The sequence below is a fragment of the Equus przewalskii genome, chromosome 15 (assembly GCF_037783145.1).
Source record: "Equus przewalskii isolate Varuska chromosome 15, EquPr2, whole genome shotgun sequence".
Classification (NCBI taxonomy): Eukaryota; Metazoa; Chordata; class Mammalia; order Perissodactyla; family Equidae; genus Equus; species Equus przewalskii.
Window position 1 is genome coordinate 46,807,635 of NC_091845.1, and position 19,668 is coordinate 46,827,302.

Here is a 19,668-nt window from a genome sequence, read left to right on the forward strand (position 1 = left end):
ATGTAGAAGGATTGTGATAAGAAGATAACTAAGTCTCATCCAGCATCCGGGCAGGCGAGGGCACTAGGATAATGTTGGCAAATGGCAAGGGGGCCTAGAATCCAGGTCTTTCCAAGGCCCAGGTAGAACGTGCCTCTGCCAGGCATTCTGTCAGCTTTCTTCCTCCTGGAACTAAGTTCCTCTCCTCTTCCCCCACTCCAGGGGAGATAGCATGAAAGAGAGAAGGGGTAAGGAGATGGTTTGCCAGGAATAATTGTGTTCAAACAACCCTATGACAAAAATCTTAGCCACTTCTCATTTCAGGGATGCACAGGCTCCAAATGCCTTCAAAATTGAGAACGATCCACAGCTACATCATGCGATACTTAGATGAGAATTTCCCAAAGGTTGAGTGAAGGTCAGAGGAAGGGAAATTGTCATTTGTTCAACAAGTATTTATTGAGCATGTATGGTGTTCGAGACCCCGTTCTAAGCACTGGGGGTAAAAGATAGAGAGGTGTCCTTAGTTGGGTTCCCCAGAAGGCTGTGATAAGGATGTAAGTGCAAGTAGCTTATTTGGAAGGTGATCTCAGAAAGCACTGGTATAGGTATGGGGAAATGAGACAGGAAATGGAAGGAAGCAAATAAAGGGCACTTTATTGACCATTATGGGTAACCGAGGTCCAAGCTTACCGGGGAAGTCTAGAAGCCAGTACAGAACATGCTTCCAAGTTTTCTCACCTGAGAGTAAGGGGTCTAGGATACTTATACACCAATTCCCATCAGTCCTTGGTTGAGGGCTGATCGGGCAGAGGGTGGGGGGTAGGTGGTAATCCCCTGGTACTTCCACCCTGCTCTGTGTCGGCCCAGTGTGCTCCTGTGGCCAGAAAAAGTCCTCAAGCAAAGGTCACAGATGCTTGCAGTTGGAGCATCCGGTGAACATGCACAGGAATGGTGAGTGCCAAGGAGATATGGGGGAGGCACTGACAGCATCTCTTACAAGCGTCTCTTGCATACCTTACATGTCAGTGGTGGGGAGATGGAAAGTAAACCGGCAAAAACAAATAATGGACAAGGTATTTTTGGATAAATATAAGTATTACGAAGAAAACAAAATACAAGCTACTTTGTCAGCAATGGTGGTGGGAGCTTATTTAGACTTGGTAGTTACGGATGGCCTCCTTGATGTTTGAGCTAAAATTGAAGGACAAAAAGGGAGATGGAGGGGCTGGCCCCGTGGCCAAGTGCTTGGGTCCATGTGCTCTGCTTCAGTGACCTGGGATTTCACTGGTTTGGATCCTGGGTGCTGACATGGCACCACTCATCAAGCCATGCTGGGGTGGCATTCCACGTAGCAGAGCCAGAGGCACTCATGACTAGAGTATACAACTATGTTCTGGGGGGCTTTTGGGGGGAGAAGGAGGAGGGGGAGGAGGAGAAGGGGGAGGGGGAGAATGAGGAGGAGGAGAAGGAGGAGGAGAAAGATTGGTAGCAGATGTTAGCGCAGGTGCCAATCTTTAAAAAAAAGAAGGGGAGATGGAGAGTGGGCAGAGCATCCCAGGCAAAGTAACACGGAGCGCAAATGCACTAAGGTAGGAGACCGGTGTGACTGGAAGTGTAGTGAAGAGTTGAGCGGTAGATAACAAGAACAGAAGGTAGGCAGGAAACACACCATTGGGATCCTGTAAGCCACTGTAATACGTCTGGAATTAACATTAAGTGCAGTGAGAAGCCTTTAGAAGATTTTGTGAAGAGAACTGACATAATCTCATCTGGATTTTATAAAGAATCCTAGGCTTCTGAGTGGTCAATGGATACAAGATGACCAGTCCAGGGGCTATTGCAACAGTCCAGGTGAAAGACAACAGTGGCTTGAACTAGGCTGGACTGGTCCAGAGATGCAGAGTGTGGGGAGGATTGATGTAGATATAGTTTGCAAATAGAAACAATAAGAATTGATTAGATTGCATGGGGGTACAGGCAGTAAAGGTAAGATTCAAAGATGATTAAGTTTTGGGCTTTGGGTATTTTGTGGATGGTGGTCCCATCTACTTAGATGGCGCAGACTGGGAAAAGAGACTGGGGTGGAAGATAGAGTCAATCTTTCTATTTCAGTCATGTTAATTTTGAGATGCCTGTTATATCCAAATGGTTGCCAACCAGGCTGCTTAGTCAGCTGAAGGGAATATGAGATCAAAAGAGGTTTTCTTTCCTTCTATTTGAAATATGGGAGATATTCTATCTGATTAAAATAATCCAATTGAGAGGAAGAAATTGATGCTTCAGAAAAAAGAGGGTAATTATAGTGGTAATTCATGGAGAAGAAGGGATGGTACCCAGGACACAAACGGAGGGGTTGGTTTTGACAGGAGCAAGTACACTTCATCCATCACAAACAGGAAAGAAGACAGAGTATGCGCCATTGCCCAAGATGGGAAGATTTGGAGGTGGGAACATGAGGGAGCTTCAAGCATCTCAATGATGCATGAGGCAAAGCCTTCAGCTGTGCAAGGAGGATGGGGGCAAAGGGAAAGAGAGAAAACCATTGTCTTCCTCTATCCACCGTCAGCTGTTCTGTGCAGATATGGAGTAAGCAGTTGAGTTTAACAAAGGTTGAGTCTTGACAAATGAGTACAAAGGAAGGAGAGAGAATCCAAGGAGATGAGGGCATTTGCAAGAAGGTAATTATGATGGTAGGCCCCAGAGTCTGCTGGCTCATGGAGTCTGTGAGAATTACATGCTGATACATGAATGGCACTCATAGCCCTAGGTTACAAATGTTGAAAAGAGGTTAGCCATTTTTACTTTTACTGCCAGGGATGCAAGAAAATGAGGGACAATGCTTGGTAAACGTGGAAAGGGTCAAAGGATCTGTTGTTAGAGTAAATTTTCTGAAGTAATACCTCCCAATACGTCTCCGGGGGGATTCCCTGGTCAGGCACCCATCTCATAATGCTGACATGTAGAATCAAATTTCTAAATTCCCAGATTCCCACTGAGCTCCCATGAGGCCTCCCCTACTTGTGAAGGTGAGATCTGCTAGAGGCTCTCTAAGTGAGTCCATCACTAACGACTGGTCTTCCAAATGAGTCCTATTCTGGTTTCTTCAGGCCTAATGGAATGGTATCATGTATGGTGGACTTAGGGGCTTGTAAGGAATCCAGTCACTACTTTTCCCAGACAAGTGACCTTCTAAATGGGTGTGCCTCCAGCAGAAAAAAAGGCACACTAACCTGTGTATTGTCTAAGACAGAGGTTTAAGTTGAGAGCACTATATCTTTAGGTTGCGTGTATGTGTGTGTGTAAAACTCCAGATTAAGTTCCTCAAAAGGTGACAATTTAGAAGTAGCCTTGATTGTTCTCTAGCTTAATCATCCATTCTCTGGAGGCCATAAACAGATGTCTCTGTTTACATTTGAATTAAATTCCTTCTAATAACATTGTGGGAGATACTAGGTAAGCTGGCTTTATACATCCCCAGGGCCAGACCATGAAAGCATTTTCTTGTCTCTCCCAGGTAAAAGCAAATTGCAATAGGTTTTGACGGATTGCAATGCTAAAGGATTGGCTACGTCAATTTCTGCCTAACATTTGAGGGATGACAAAATTAAATCTGTCAGCTGGTGCTTTAATGATGCCTGCAACAACTGAAACCTCCTGTAATTTAAAGTGAACTGCCAGGAGCTATCAAGTTTTTTAAGTGGCCACAAGGGGGTGTGAAAGGACTACATACTCATCCTAATCATCCTTCCCCCCACCCCTTCAAATGCTTATTTAACAGTTCATCACTCCTTGGATGCCGTATGATGTTTCAGTTCAACAGTCTTGGTCTACCAAGTAGGTTGTTAGTGGGCTCCATAGTCTCATCTGAATATCGGGGTAATGTTTCCTGAGTTATTAACAAGTCAATGGCAATGAAGCACCCCGAGTGGACGTTTGTGACCAGAGTGGATGGGCCTTTTTTCTACTTTAAGGGATTATCTCTGCCCAAATCTTGACGTCTTCCCCACAGAATTTGTCACAGTTGACATGGATTGAAGTACTTTCTGATTCCATCTCCACTTTCCAGTCTGTGCGTTGTTCCTTGCCCACTGGACTCAGGAGGTGGGGTCTGGGGTCCTGATAAGAATCAGTGGAGAACACAGAGACAAACCCAAGGGTTACAGCTAGCCTCCTTCTAAGACCATTCTGTAGGCCCAGAGGCCCTTCATAACCCCCATGCTAGAGCAGACGGCTGCAGCTGAAACCCAGCTTGGGGGTCAGATCACTTAGATGCCCAGTAGGGGATTCTGGCTTTGAACTTTAGTCCTCTCTTGTGCACTGAATGCATGGCGCATCTCTCTAATTGCTTTTTGCATGAAAACAAGTCCGTAGGTTGTTCACTAGTTTGAGATGAAGGCACCACCACGATTCAGACAGTGCCCTCAGTTCACCATGACAGATCTATTGCTGCTCCTGCTGGGTTCAAATCAGACTGATGAACTAATTGGTGAGCCACCTGACCCACACTGGCACCCTCACAGCCAATACTGAGTTTAATTTGTCATTTCAGTTCTCTCTGTAGGTCAGAGAATCCCTACAGGTCTGTCATTTAGCACAATGCTTGGATTAGGAACAGCCGACAGTTTGGCATTCCCTCCTGTACAGACACTAATTCTACTCTGAATGCTTTTCCAGGAGTGAAGAAATACAGCCATTCCTCCTATTTATGACTTTTCTTTATCCAAGCTTCTGTTATCCAGATTAAAAGGGAGTTAAAGGCCTGCATAGCCACAGGAAAGAAGCAGTCAGTATTGAAGGTCCCTTACACGGCTTTGCTCCTGCTAAATTCTACCTGTTTCACTTGGCCCCTTGATCCTAGACGAGCAGTGTTGCCTGGCTGTCATCTGCCTGTCAAGCGAGGGTAGCTGGTTGCAGTCCACTGCAAATGAGGATTCCCTTGGTTTGTTACAGCAGGGCCAGGCCTTCCTGGTTTCCTTCCCACAAGGAATCCTGGCTTGGTACAGGGAATCCTCATAGGCCCAATGGAACCGGTCTGTGCGGGCAATCTAATGAGGCTGATTTTTCCTGTGTTGTAATTATCCACTTCTTTAGCTGCAGCCCAGCTGGTGACAGGTGGCACACACAAGTCTGTTACCATTCTATATTTCTCAAGCTATTTTGGTTAACTGCCATCCCAACTGGGACTAGAAGTGTTCTTCCATATGATGAGAACTGCCGCCTTTCTCCGATGGTTCAGAGGGCAGCCACTATTACTCAAGTTCCTAAGCAGGTAGAGCAGACTGCTTCCCCAGGCTTTCCTGTGCCTCAGGGCAGCCAAGATTGAAGGGCAGAGGACATCATTACTAGCAGCACTTTACTCCAAACCGTGCCTCTACCAAAGGTCAATTTCCTAATGGCTTCACCAGGACCTCTGGCAAGTCAAGAGGTTCAGGGCCAAATCTATTTGTCCTCTACTTAACATTCTTCATTTTGCACCCTGCAAGTACAAACCACTAATGAACCTATAAATCAAAATCTTCCCACATGGGAGAGTTTGGCTAGTTACTTTTGTTGCATTTTAAAGACAGTCTGTTTTCCCGCCTCAGTTACACAATGCCACCTAGTCCCTTTTTGCCCCTGAAGCAGACAAGAGCTGAGCAGTTAGCCCTGCTCCAATGCTCTCAGGTACCTCTGAAGTTCCCAGACAGCTTTCCCACGAGGGTGATATTCCAACTTTATCCTTTGGCTAGTCTCAGTAAAACTGCAGAAATCTGTAGAGATTCTTAATTATGTCCTTTATTTCCATTGCATTGCTCAAAGACAAGAAGGAAGGAAAGGGTACATGATCTGTTCTTATTAAAGGATGGAACCTGCCCTACAGGTGACAAGTCCAATCAGGTGTCTAGGGCTCACAGACTTAAGTTGCTCCTCACAAAATCCAGCGAGAAGTCTTGCTCAAGGCTTTTGATCCCATCCACTGGGAGTGGCCTGACACATGATGCAATGACTGAGAGCTTATCTGTGGGTGCCAAGATGAGGGGCTTTGTCTTCCCATCTACGAAGCTTCCCTTGTCTACCTTCTTTGTTCAGTCAGTCTCTCTTAATAGACAATTCTTTTCTGGGCATTAGCTTGGCTCTCAGTAAATGACAAGGCAACACTTGAATGCATACGTTCAAGTCAGCTTCTGCTTTAGCATTTTCATAAACTACTGCCATGGCACCTTTCAACTAGAGGTGGAATCATGACAAAATGTTACAGGAAGAAAAGTAAGGGTTTCCCAGGAAGTTGGAAAACTCTCCCAAACCTCTGCATCTTCTTGGTCAATTATATTGATGTTTTTCAGAAATGACCTTAACAACACTGGCACTATATTCTGGTGTACTCACTTCTTAATAGTCTCATTCTTTCTTGGAGGTAGGACGGGATGAGAAAACAAAACCTGTTACTTAGGTGTCTTTCAGAGGTAAACTCTGCGGGGGCTGATTTTGTTGTTCCAAAAGCACTATCAAGATAGGGGCAAGGGTTCAGCTGGTACAGAATGTAATGACCCAAGTGAGAGAGGTGTCTCACACCATCATTATCCTACTGCATTAACCTAAAAAGTGTGCACTTGCAGGTGCATTTGTCTTGGCTAAATAGTTTTAATGACATGGCTGGTATAACTGAGCAAATAATTACTACTCAGTAAAAAGTAGAAGTCTGGAACTCAAAATAAACTGCAGAATTCTCATAATTAAGAACTGTAAATCATACTATTTCTCATACCACTCCCAACCCCCAGGCATTATCACTTGTGGCTCTCACTTCCTTTAGTGGCACACACACACCAAACCATGATGTAGCGAAAGAACATGGCTTTTCTGGCTGGAAGCCCTGGGCTGGCATCCTAACTCTGTCACTTCCTGGCATTCTAGTGAAGTTAACCTGAACCCCAATGTTCTTTCTGTAAGACAGCAATACCACCTACTCATGCATACTTGCAGGGCAGTGTCTGTAACTAAATTTTACGTCAGAAGCCTACAGTATTATCTGGCACTTAAGGACAGACTTAAGTTGGCAGCCCAGTAACATAACCAATAAAAATATATAAAAGAATTCTATGTGCTAACACTCAGGGTCAAACTATATGCCATTCTTTTAAAAAAATTTAACATACATTCTGACAAATTCTTGGCTCTGCTTGAGTTTACACTCCTGTTTGTATGCTTATTTTTAAGTCAGTAAATGAAGAACACAAACTACAGGTAAGAAAGTTCTCCTTGAGCTTTGGGTTTAACAGCAGCTGAAGCTAATTAGAAAGAATACTTGCTGAATGAGAACTCCAATTATGAAAGACAAAACATATGTGTATCTTAGTTGCTTAGATCTGGGAACCTAACTGCTCACAAAAGGATTTGTATTTTTTTTTATTGTTAAGCTGCAACATACATGGTTTAATACAACAAAAAACATTTAATCAAGTGAAAAATAATAAACTGAACAGTAACAAATAAACACTCAAAACAAAATATTTTCCATTGGAAACATGTTAAGATGAATACGGGGCTGTGTTACCATCTTACCGCAATTTTCTTATGTGTTACTAGCCTACATACCCCATGTTTTCTGGAATCATGCAGATGTGAATGGAAGTTTGAATGATTAAATAAATGAAAAGTCCATTTACTGCAGAGAATCATCTCACAAGGCAGCCAGACTGGGTTTAGAGAACAAAATTATTCAAGAAATTCTCCACGTATTTAGGTTCATTTTAGAATCCATGAACCTTAAGCTGTTCCTCCTTGACAATGCCAACCTGCAAAATAAAATTTTCTTTAGCAAAATCACTCTAAGGAATATATAAAGTCATGCCTAAGAAAACACGGAGTAGTCACTAAAAAGAGTCCTTGTTAATAACTTGTTGCAACACTATTATTTGTGGCATTAACTGTTAATAACAAACAATTCAACACATATTTGAATACCATGTCCTATCAGAAAACACTGTGTAGATACAGGAATGATCAGGTCATTCTAATGGTAAAAACCTGATAAAGGTCCTACTGCCTAGTTAATAAGTACCAACTCTGTATTTCACTAACTAAAATACTTCATTCAGATGATTTTTTACTAAGCAGGAAATAATTCACGGTGCCCTCAAATACAATTTTAGGAGTTATCTCAAGGTTATACATAAAGCACCCAATCACTCACCTCCAAGAGAAACTGGCAAATGTTTTTCCTTTGGTCACCTTGAAGCTGAATAACCTCTCCGTATTCGGGATGTTCAATCACAGTACCATTACAGGCAAATTTCTGGAGAAGTATATAAATGTTCAACATAGCTGAGTCAAATACAGTGAGGCTTTACTTTCACCCTAAGACTAAAATTAACGATTTCAGTAGGCTTGATTACATTTAAGAAACAGGTTTTGGCTCTTGTGATGCCCAACACTCCCAGATTAACTTAAACATGAATCAGCAGGTCCTATAAAGGAAACGATTTTACCTGGAACATCAAATACTAAATATTTCACTTTTACTTTGCTTGAAAGGAAAGTAAACCCTATTCTAAGATGAGAGACCAGACATAAATATCTGGGTGTTAAGAGAATGAATGCAGCTTTCTTGGGTCCAATCGGTGTCACCCACACTGATAAAGTCAAGTAAAGATGTAAGCCACAATCCTATTCCGAGGCGTGCATCAGTAACTATATTTTAATCTCTTCTTCCTAACACCTTTACCTTTTTGAAAGCTTTCACAAGTTTCTTTTTGTCATAATCATCTGCAATGCCCTGAACAGTAGTCAGCGTCTTTCTGCCGTTCCGTTGCTGGATTCTTATATGAATGTAATCCTCAGTCCCTGCCGGGAGTAAGTCGTCACCCTTAGTTGCATCAGCAAAGGGGTCTGCAAAGGGATACAAAAAATTTCAAAGCAGAAAAACATCTTTTAGTAAATAATTTGCAGATATAAAGTAAGATACAATCTAGACAGTCAGCTAAGAAGGTTCTAGTGCCTATGCTTTTTCTGCGGGTGGGGATGGGGGTGGGGTATTCATAAAACCTCCAAGGTACTCTCACAAGAGAAATTTAAACAGGGATGTCCATTGATATTTGAACAGACAAACGTGGTGACAGATAGATACTGTTATCGTCGAACACAGTTTTCTAATGAAACATTTTAGAACCTTAATTTTATAGCCACTGTAAAAACGTGCGTCATCTCGATTACATTCTGACAACAGGAACATTCAAACATGCCCACCCCAATCATTGAACCGTAATTGTGCTTTGCAAAAAGTAAAGTAATATCTACCCCCATCTATCAAGAGGCGTAATTTCATGAATTACTACGCCAGAAGAGAAGACTGGACGCCTGCCCTGTGACAGATCGGAGGCCTGGACCCGCTTCTTTTACTAAATGCCCCCACGAGCTGCTCCAAAACAGCTCCGCCTCTAATGGACGCCGAGCCCCGAGCCCCCGGCCCGGCGGCGCCCTCCGAGCAGTGGGGCAGGTCCGGGAGCCGCGGAGCAGAGGTGTCAAAGGGCAGAAGCGAGGCAGGGGCCGGGTCAAGGTCCGGGCAGGGCGGCGGGGTCTGCGGCCGTCCTCGGGGAGAGGGTCGCCGGGGGGCCAGTCGCCATTTTCCGGGCGCCGAGACAAAGCCCCACTCGGGGTGCGGGGAGGGCAGAAGGGGGCCCTCGGGGGCGGTGGTCGCGGCGGGTGGCCAGCCGGCCGGGAGGCGCGCGGGGGAAGGGAGGGGCGGCGGCGATCCGGTCTTACCGAAAGATTGGAGGTTCTGGATAGTGGACATGCGATACTAGTGTGAGGCCGGAGAGGGGGTAAAATTCCTGCGGGGCCCGCCCGGATCAGAGTCAGGAGGCTGTAGCGGCGAGAAAACGGAAATAAATAAGGAAACGGTGCACCCGGGGGCTGGGATGCGCTGGAGCGGCGGCGGCGGAAGCCGGGAGGAGGCAGGAAGAGGCGAAGGAGGAGGCGGAGGAAGAGGCGGCGGCGACGGACGCGAGGACGCGAGAGAAGAGGCGGCGCTGCGGCTTCTCCCACAAAATGGCCGACGGAGGCTATTTAGCCGCGCCCGCCGCCCCTCCCACGTGACCCTCCCGCGTCAGGCAACCTGGGACTTGTAGTTTTGCCCGAGGCGACGGAGCCTGGAAAGCCGGGGCCCGGCAGGCTTCCGCGACCGCAAATCCCAGCAGGCAGTGCGCCCTTCAGCGCCGGCCCCAGGGCCGGGAAGGGTCCAGGAGGCTGGGATTTATCCGGTCAGAGCTCGCGGGTCTGGAGCTGCCGGCTCGGTGTCCTCACTCGCTGTTCCTTGACTTCTCTTTCGCCGTACAGTGGCGGCACCGAGGAGTCGGTGCTGGGGGGATAATCTCCATTAGTCACCCTCCAGGCTCGGGGTAATGTAAGTCAAATCGGGGTGCAGGAGCAAAACAAGCCCCTTAGCCCCGGCTTTCGACTCGTCGGCCGCGCCTCAGCACTTCCTGCATCATTTCACTCCTCCCTAACCCTCGTGCGCTGCAGGAGCCGTGTTAGTCACCACGAACGCTAGAGGTGGGCGCCTCCGGCCCAGGGTGGGGCCCCCCTCCGATTCCCAAGCGCGGTGGTTCTCAAGCTCCAGCGTGCATCTCCCGGAGGACTTCATAAAACACAGATTGACAGACCCCGGAGTTTCCTTTTCAGGAGGTCTGGGCTCTGACCCCAGAATTTGCAAATCTAACAAGCTGCCAGGAGATGCAGATGCCGCTCATCTAGGACCATGCTTCAGAACCACTGCCCAGCTTCCCCAGGGGCCTGGCATCCAGTAGGGCCAGGTAATACCAGAAAACCAGCCTGTCAACCTGAACACAGAACTTTGAACAGGATGGGCGTCAGTTATACGTGGAAGATGAGCTCAGCAAGTAGGTTAATTGATAGTCAGGTATCACAACTGTAATCTTTCTCTCAAGCTACACACACAGAAAAACAAACCTGAGACTTTGGGAATGGGCTCACCCAGGCAGTTGCTTAATTGTCAAACTTGGTTGGCTTTCTGGAAGCAAAGAGATAGACTAAAATTTAGGGATTCTTAACCTTTTTTTCAGTGTCAAGGCAGTCTTGTGAAGCCTATGGACCTTCTCAGAATACTTTAAGTAAATAAACTAAAACGTAAGATTACGAAAGAAACCAATCATATTGAAATTAGAAACAGTATATTGCTAACACAGTATTGCTTCTTTACTAATACATTAATTAACAAGATCTAGCAGCAGATCTACTAATTACCATAATTTCAGAAAGGCGATACATGATATTTTGAGTTGTCTGTAACATCAGAAATGTAATATGAAAATATCCGTGGCTTCTAATGGTGCACAGTGACAGATCCTAAGACTACTGTGATATTGCCAGCATTCATGCTGGAGGAGATGCTAAATTTTGCTTAGAGGTTAGTGGAAATTTAGCTGTAATCTGTTTTCCCCATCCAGTTTTAGGGATTCCCCCCATCCTGCAGTTTTATCCATGGACCAAGGATCTGCAGATCCCAGGTTAAGAATACCTGGATTTAATCATCTTTTGTGATTAATGATGATGATAGGTACCATTCATTGAGAGCTTCTTGCCTGATGTAAGGTTTACAGACAATATTATTAATCTTCATAACCATTCTATGATGTAGTTATTACTCTGTTTAACATGTAAAAATGGAAGCTTTCGTAGTTTCAATAATTTGCCTAAAAAAATCAAATTCTTAACTCTCAGGAATCTAACTAGATTTTTGGTCTTCTAGTCCTGATTTAAATGAGTAACACTTTTCTTATCCAAACGAAGGTGTAAAGTTTTAGAGCTGGTTCATAAACAGGGAGAGTCAAAAATCTTTTTGTTGTTCATTTGTTGATTACAGCTACAATGAATCCCCTTTTTTGGTCTTATACCTTTATAAGCATGCTTTAAAGTAATTTTTGATACTATTCCAGATGAAGTACAGGATAAAGACAACACATCTCTATTTCTGTTTTCTTTCTTTCTTACTAGATGTCCATAACCATTTTATATTACATTGTTTCTCAGAAGGAACCAAGGGTGGTTCAGTGAAGAAAAAAATAAGCATAGAGAAGTTAAAAAAAAAAAAAATCCAAAAATCTTGGGGTTTTCACGGTCATTACCCGTCAGGAGAAGTGATCCTTTCTTAGACCTAATGTTTGCATCAGAAACCCCCAGGGGCTCAGAAGTCTTCGATCAAAGCCAAATATGTTAGATCCAATTGTGATTATGATCTTTAAAAGTCTTCTGACTTTTTGGTCGTTCATAGCCTTTGGGTTTAGACCTACACTGTCCAACATAGGAACCACTAGCCACATGTGGCCATTGAGCACTTGCAATGTAGCTGGTCCAAATTGAGACATGCAGAAGTATAAAGTATGCACTGGCCTTTCAAAGACTTAAATTGTCTCAATTTCTTTTTGCTTTTTTACATGTGGCTACTAAAAAAAATTTAAAATTACATGTGACTCACAAACTATTTCCATTAGATAGCGCTGGTTTGGAGTGAAAGAATTTGACCTATATCTAAAGTTATCATAAGAGAAATAACCTAAAGCATTTAAAACCTGGTATTTTTAGTTCTAAATGGTACCAACCTAGCTTAAGGTGATTATTTCCTGCCTTATTTCAGAAAGGAGTTTAGCTCACTTGCAGAGAACAGTAGTATTGACTAAAGGAATCAGGGAAGGTAAATTTCAAGTAGAATAATTGAAAATTAAAAGCTCCCAAAGCTAGAGGTAGACCCAAATCTGGTTCTTAACTTCCTAATGGTTAAGGCAAAGAGAAAATTAGCTAGAAAATCCACACGTCTATAGGGTGAAAACATACCAGTTGCGCAGGAGGAATGACTTTGCCTGGCCCTGAGCCACAGGAGATGTTTTTCCTGGGTCCTCATAAAGGGGACACTGTGATGTAGTGGGCAGCATCCCTAGCAGTTTGCCTACCCTGGAGACAATGCTGAGTTTTATGCAGCTGTTTCTCATATCTGCTAGTCATGAAGACATGTTCTCTGGTTAGAACCCTGGGTCCTCCTCTGTCCAAAGGTTGCCCACTGAGGGGGGGCATATGATAATACGTCTCAGATTTCCTGCTTCAGTAGGCATAATTGACCAATGGCCCCAGCTGCTGTACTCTGAATTCAGCATTGCATCCTGCTGAGCCTGCGCTTCCAACCGGCTGCTCTCAGCAGATGACTGAGCCTAACAAGGATCCTAATGCAGGCCCGTTCTTGAGAGACGTGGGACTCCTTCAGTGGGGGGCTTTCCTCAAGACTCCGTTGGCCTGGCTGAACTTTCTTAGAGCTGTGCTAAAGTCTAAGACTCTTTTTAGTCAGTTCTTCTTTCCTCCCTCCTTCACAGGGTAACCTCTTCTGGCTTCATCCGCTTTCCTTCACAGGTGTTACCCCCAATGAATCTCTTGCACATCTAATCCTCTCTTGATGTCTGTTTCTCCAAGGACCCAAACTGATACACCTAACTCCATACTGGGTGGAACCAAAGGGCTATTCTTGTGAGATTTGGGAGGTAGAAAGAAAGAAGCACTTTTGTAGCTGACTCACCTCAATGGAATAAAGTAACATCTGGGCTTGCAACTACTCTGCCTTCCCTGATTCTCCTTCTGTTTTTCTTACTCATGAGCCAGGTCTGTGTTTTTAGCTCCATGAAAAAGAACCGCAGCTTCTGCAGGATACTCTTGCACCAAGTTCAGAAACAACAAGAAAGGACATAGGTTTCAGTCCATCCTCACAGGTTTCCATTTCATGCTCATAGGGTTCCTGCTTGCTTGGATCTTCTCATCCTGACTTTCCCTTACGGACATCCTTCCCCGTGGACTCTGCATCAGAGATACCGCCTTACAGAAGCTGCTTAACCAGCCCTCATAATTGCATAAGCCAATTCCCTGTAACAAATTCTTTTCTGTATATTTGTATGCGTTGATTCCCTGTAACAAATTCTTTTCTGTATATTTGTATGTTTTCAACCAGAGAAGCAGGACTACAATGTGCTTAGCATTCTTCCAGGTGTTGTGACAAGATACGTATGTTGAATCAATTAGGAGTCATTCAATATGTGCTGTAGGTCAAAGGTTGCAAATATAGGCCCACCCACTATTTTTAAAAAGGTGAATTTGCTGTCATATTTCATATGAAAATTTAGATTTATTTATTCTCCTAAGAAAAAAAATGTGAGTTTCTAGCTTATCTTTAAAAAAGTCAGAAAAGCTGGTAGCATTTGCTCTACTTTGGAAGAGGGATGGGTTCTTGAATTTGTCACAATACCTGCTATTTCCTATTATCTCTTTAACGTGGAGGCTGTGTCCACTGCCATTGCTGTTATCACTTGCCTGGAATACCACTTGCGTGACTAACTGCTGGTGGCATTTGGTTCTTAGCCTCTTGCTATAGATTTAGAAAAGGCATTATAGATGCTTGCATGCATTTTCTTGAGCTCAGAGCTTCCTAAGAGTCAAGGGGTGGGAGGAAGAAATGAGATGGATTTGAAAATGTAAGGCGGACTTTGAAAAAGAATCTATAGTTGGATATTAAAAATAGATGTTGAGAGGGAAGTATTGATCAGAGGGGGATTTCACAAAAGGAATCTGTAAGAAGAGGAAAGGGTATCAAGGTCAGTAGAAGGAAAATTAGTGACCTTTGGTAAAGATAGACAGATAGCTACATGAAAGGAAGGAAGGAAGGAAAGGAAAAGAAAAAAAAGCAAAGGGAGAAAGAACAGGGAGACAGGGCAGGCAGGGTGTTCTGTGGAAAGAATTGCATCCATGTGACAACAAAAGTGAGGAAAGCCAGGACACAACGGACACTGACCCGAGTAGAGTTTAGGTCTTGGTCAAATAGAGGCCCACCCATTGTTTTTAAAAAGGTAATTAGCTGTCACATTTCATAAGAAAATTCCCATTTCTGTCTTCACTTAAGAAAAAAGTCTACATTTACAGCTTATCTTTAGGAAAAGATCATTCAAGGCTGATCTGTAGATACTTCGCTTCTGATTGCCCAGGCAGTGGGACTCCCTCCTTATGTTGTGGAATTATGATGAAAAACACCACCCAACAAATTAAGAAAATATTCAAACGAGGTGGAGCCAAATGTGACCTAGACTGTTCCACCTACATTTTGAGAAGAGTTAGTGCCAAGTCAATGGTGAAGTCTTGAAGGAAAGAATTTGTGTTTTGTATTAAAAAATTAAATTGTATTCCAAAGTTAAAACTTTTGGCTTGAGAGAACGTCTGGTGCTGCAGAGTTTTTGGTTCATCTTCTGACTTGGGTTAGTGTGGCGCACATAGTAAATCATGTAGTTGCCATTCTCATTGTTTTGCTGTTCTGTTCACTGGAATTTGTGGCAGAGATTGCTAGTTGCTACCTGATATCTATTCTCCCCTTCTTTCTTAGTAAAACAGCATCCCAGTTTTATTCTAGTTTGCAATATGCCCAGCTAAAAGACTGTATACTACGTTTCACAACTTTCCTTGCTAGATGTGGCCAATGAGACGTAGGTGGAAGTATTGAATGGGTTTTCCAAAAGATCACTTAAAGGAAGCTGACTCAGTTTGGAAAAGTGCCCATTTTGCTCTTCTTTCTCCTTCCTCGCTGTTGCCTGGAATGCAGGCATGATGCTGGAAGTCCAACAGCCATCCTGGACGATGAGGTGACCTTGTCATACAGATATGCTGTAGCTGATGAGGCAGAATGATAGAGGGAGCCTGGGGCCATGGAGTGCTTGTCTCTGGACTTGTTATGTGACAGTAGAAACCTCACATGTTTAAACTGTGCTGTTTTGGGTTTTCAATTAAATGGAGCTGAACCTACCCCTAGTCTGAGAGCACTGCTGCCCGAATGGAAACCCCAGGACTCTGAGAAGCTGGGCATGCACTTTCCTAGTGGCCGGTGTTGGAGTTGTCTATGGCTTGGATTATACTTTCTATCCTAACCATGACCCAGGAGAGTTGAGCCAGCTCAATGAGGGTTGTAGGAGGACACACTAGAAACAAACTGGCAGTACTTTGTGTCTCCTCGAACTTTGGAGGCCATGTGGCAGGGCAGATGCCCACTAACTGTCTTGGGCTCATCACATCTTTGCAATAAACAGTGATGACAGTGTTCTACAGATTTTTAAAGAGAAGAGTTGATCAAATGTAGCGTTGTTTATTGAAGCCTTGTAAACAACGCACTTGGAGTCTCACCATGAAACTGGAAGTAGAGTTCCTGAAACTCAAGTTTAAAAAGTCTTAAATAAACATTCTTTGGCTTTTTGTAATTTGGTTGTAAATGTTAAAGGGTTGACATCCAGCTGGTGTACATCACTGTATCCATACAAGTTGTTAAATTGCTAAAATATGTTCATGCTGGTTGGCAAATAGCTACTGCCCAACCTCCCCAACGCCTGGCTCCTTCTTTTGGATATCTCAGGCCACTGCATGAACCAGCAACTAAAAGACCAATCCCTGGCAGCAGGGGCCTTCCTGGATTAAGTCACTATCCACTTTAAAGTTGGGCATTTGTACCCACAGTGTTCATTTTCCCAGCAATGTGTTCGTTGCTGTCCAATATTTGTCCATAGTTTGATTGAAATGGTATAGAGGGTCTTGCTCTAGATATTCCAGAGTCCAGCCCTGGGTCCAGTCAGGTCAGCAGAGAAACTGAGAGTGCGTATTTTATTTCAGTTAGCTCCTGCCGCCTCTCACCCTCTTGAGAACTGGTCTTGCTGAATTGTGTTGCAGGGTGATGTTATCAGCACGTGCTGAGAGACAGGGAAGGAAACAGCACAAATGACCCATCGTTGTCTATCTTGTAGAATGTTGTTAAGGATGTGGTTTTTATATCACAATGTCTATTTATAAGAATCCTCAGAGAAATGCCTAACTGGGTTTAGAAGTAAGAATAGTTGTGTTACTCCAGGGAGGCTGTTTTCTTTTTAATCGTATAAACCTGTTTATAAGTATTTCCAGTTTTCCCTTCTCCCTGTCTTTGTAAGTATACTTACAAACATTCTGGAATGAGGCAGAGAAGAAAGGAAGGGAGAAAATGTTTAAATAAAGTTATGAAAAATCAAAGCACATAATCAAAGGAACCTAAATACACAGGCATTTTGCATGTTTTTCTTCAGTGGAATTTCAATATTAACTTATCACAGATTTATACTGAGTAATAATTATGAAACTCAATTTTCTAAGCTCTGGAATAAAAAAATAACTAACTGAAGGGGATATTCTCTTTAAAGTCACATGTCCACAGACTTCTAAACTCTTCCTTTTACCATTATATTTTTACAAATAAACACTTGAGCACAGTTAAGGCTTTGCAGAACGAAATTTGGAAACTTTGCTTTAATTCCAAGGTAGACACAATAAACATGTTTTTGTAGGCTCTGTCCCAGTTTGCCTTTTGCCAAACAGGGAAAGTCTGTTCTTCATAATTTTCATAAACCCATAGATGTATCCAAGTACTGTGTCTTCTGGGATTACCTTTTCCTTCTTTCCTTTTTTTAATAAACTGATTCAAATCTCATCTCATGTAACTCTGGGCTGTTCTGTGCCCTACCTACGATTTCCAAGGGTTCCCAAGAGGCCGATGTTCTCCTGGTCGTCTCCTACCTTAAATTCTTACTCTGGTTGGATTCTTTGGCCCAAAGATAACCATCCTTCCTCCTCCCTTACTCCCCAAAACATTACTAACACAGGGTTATAGTGTGTAGCACTTTCATGGAAAAACTGGCGATAACAGAAGAGGCTACAGCATTACACAAACTGGGGATCACCTTCAAGTTCACTGTTCGGCATCATTGCCTCTTTCTCCTGAGGCCTCTCCTGCTGCCATGTGGCTGGACCCTCCTCCTGGCCCTGTTTTTTGAACAACAGAACCGTTCACTAGGGGAAGATTAAAATTTTCTGGTAGTTTACCCTGCAGAGGGATTTAACTGCCTCCCTCATCCCACTGCCCATCTCAGACTAGAGACCTTTCTGTGCTGGAGTCTCCAATACCAACAATACCAAACAGCAACAGTGTTTTACATTCTATTTTGATTTAAGTTGTGGCAAAGCAAATTCTTGGAGACGATTCTCTCTCCACCAACCAAGACCCACGGATTCTGGGGAGCTTATGATTTGTGCGGAGGAATCTGGATCCTCTAGTACAGTAGATACCCTTTTATGAGGTGTTATTGGGCTGTTAGTAGGGTAACTAGCCCAGAAAGTCAGTTTATACAAAGATTCCTGACACTGATAGGCAATTATGTTTTATATTTTATTAAAATATGTAATTTGATAATCTTTTGATGTTGGGCTAAGGCCTTTTTTTTTTATCATTGGCTTACTAATTGGAGTTCTCTGGTGTCATAAATTCTACCTGTAATCATTGGTTTCAGTGTCTTATTTTTGTTTATTTAAAGTAAAATAAGAACTTAGATTTTTCAAGCAATCAGTGCAAAATCCATCTAGATTTTTATGACTATTCCCAATCAATATTTGTCTCATTTGCACCTTACTTGACCATAATTTTCTTGAGCAATTTGCTTTTATCTGATTTTTTCAAAGTAGTCAATTTATTTATCCCAGAAAGGACAACCGTCTTTCTTTTTGGACTCATTTAATCATTTTCATTATGTTTGAATTAGGTAATTAACATGTAAACCAGCATAAACAGATTTGGGAGCAAACATAACTGACTCCTGGTAAGCATGCGTTTCACGTTGTGGAGACAACAGTGGTACAAGGGCCCAACCAGGCAGCAGCATGCGGGGTGGGTGATGCTCTACAGAAGAAGGATATCAGCTAGTTTGGAGAGTTGGTGATGAAGATCCATCGTGAGAGCAGATCAATGTTAGTAAGCAAAGGCCCAAGGGCTGGCTCCGCCTGCCAGGTATATGGCTTCAGGGATGCAACATCATCTCTCTGAACCTCAATTTCATCTTTAAATGATAAAAAAAAAGAATATTTGCCAAACCTACTTGCTAGGAAAGTCAAATGAAATAATTTATGTAAAGCCCTTTTGAAGTAGTAAAATGCTGTATAGCTTTTGCCACTATAGGTTTTATTTTATTCACAGTATTTGATAGCTGTGGGGAAGTATTTTCTTGGAGTCTCCTCTACCTTTTCCCTGTTTATGATGACTGATATTCCGGATTTTTAGCTTAATGGGAACTATATGTGAAGGGGAAAGGCCAAGTGACCTGTAGATTGTTGTCCTGGAAATGAATTGTCTTTTACCAAATATAAATCACAGCCTTTTCTATATTTCAGTTTAAGAGATAAATTTGGCTCCAATCAGAACTGAGGACATGTGATGGTTGACCTGGCAGTGTCACGGCTCCCAAACGGAAACAAGCATTGTTCCCTGTACTAGACGTATGTTTCAACTCTTGATCCTTAAGACTCTGATGGTGTTTTCTAAACATACAGCCATCGTGGCTAAAAATGTCCAAACCAGACTGTTTTTATACATATTGTTTCATTTAATAAAGGTAAATAAAGTAGATGTTATTATTATCTTAATTTTATGTAGAAGGAAGTTGAGGCTAAGGGGATTAAGACTCTTGTTCAGGCTCACACAACTTGTGGTAAGTGCTGAGACTTGGATCCAGGGCTTCTGATTCCAAATCTTGTAATGGTTCCTACTCAAAAGCTCTCAAATCCTCTGAGAGACAGAAATTGGATAAATATACCCAAATGCCTCACAGA

At 43.1% G+C, this 19,668-nt stretch overlaps 1 protein-coding gene and 1 long non-coding RNA gene across 2 annotated transcripts; one reads left to right on the forward strand and one right to left on the reverse strand.

The window, feature by feature from the left end:
* Window positions 1-5,735: 5,735 nt before the first annotated feature.
* On the reverse strand, window positions 5,736-12,828 carry EIF1B (eukaryotic translation initiation factor 1B). Its single transcript, XM_008522802.2, has 4 exons — window positions 9,724-12,828; window positions 8,687-8,850; window positions 8,156-8,257; window positions 5,736-7,757 (listed from the first exon to the last, which is right to left on the reverse strand). Exons 1-4 carry the CDS (start codon window positions 9,752-9,754, stop codon window positions 7,713-7,715), a joined length of 342 nt encoding a protein of 113 aa, XP_008521024.1. The 5' UTR covers window positions 9,755-12,828; the 3' UTR covers window positions 5,736-7,712.
* On the forward strand, window positions 10,357-19,465 carry LOC139076174 (uncharacterized). The gene is made up of 3 exons (XR_011527493.1): window positions 10,357-10,512; window positions 10,642-10,772; window positions 19,231-19,465. It is a non-coding gene; the product is annotated as an uncharacterized lncRNA (long non-coding RNA).
* The last annotated feature ends 203 nt before the right edge of the window (window positions 19,466-19,668 follow it).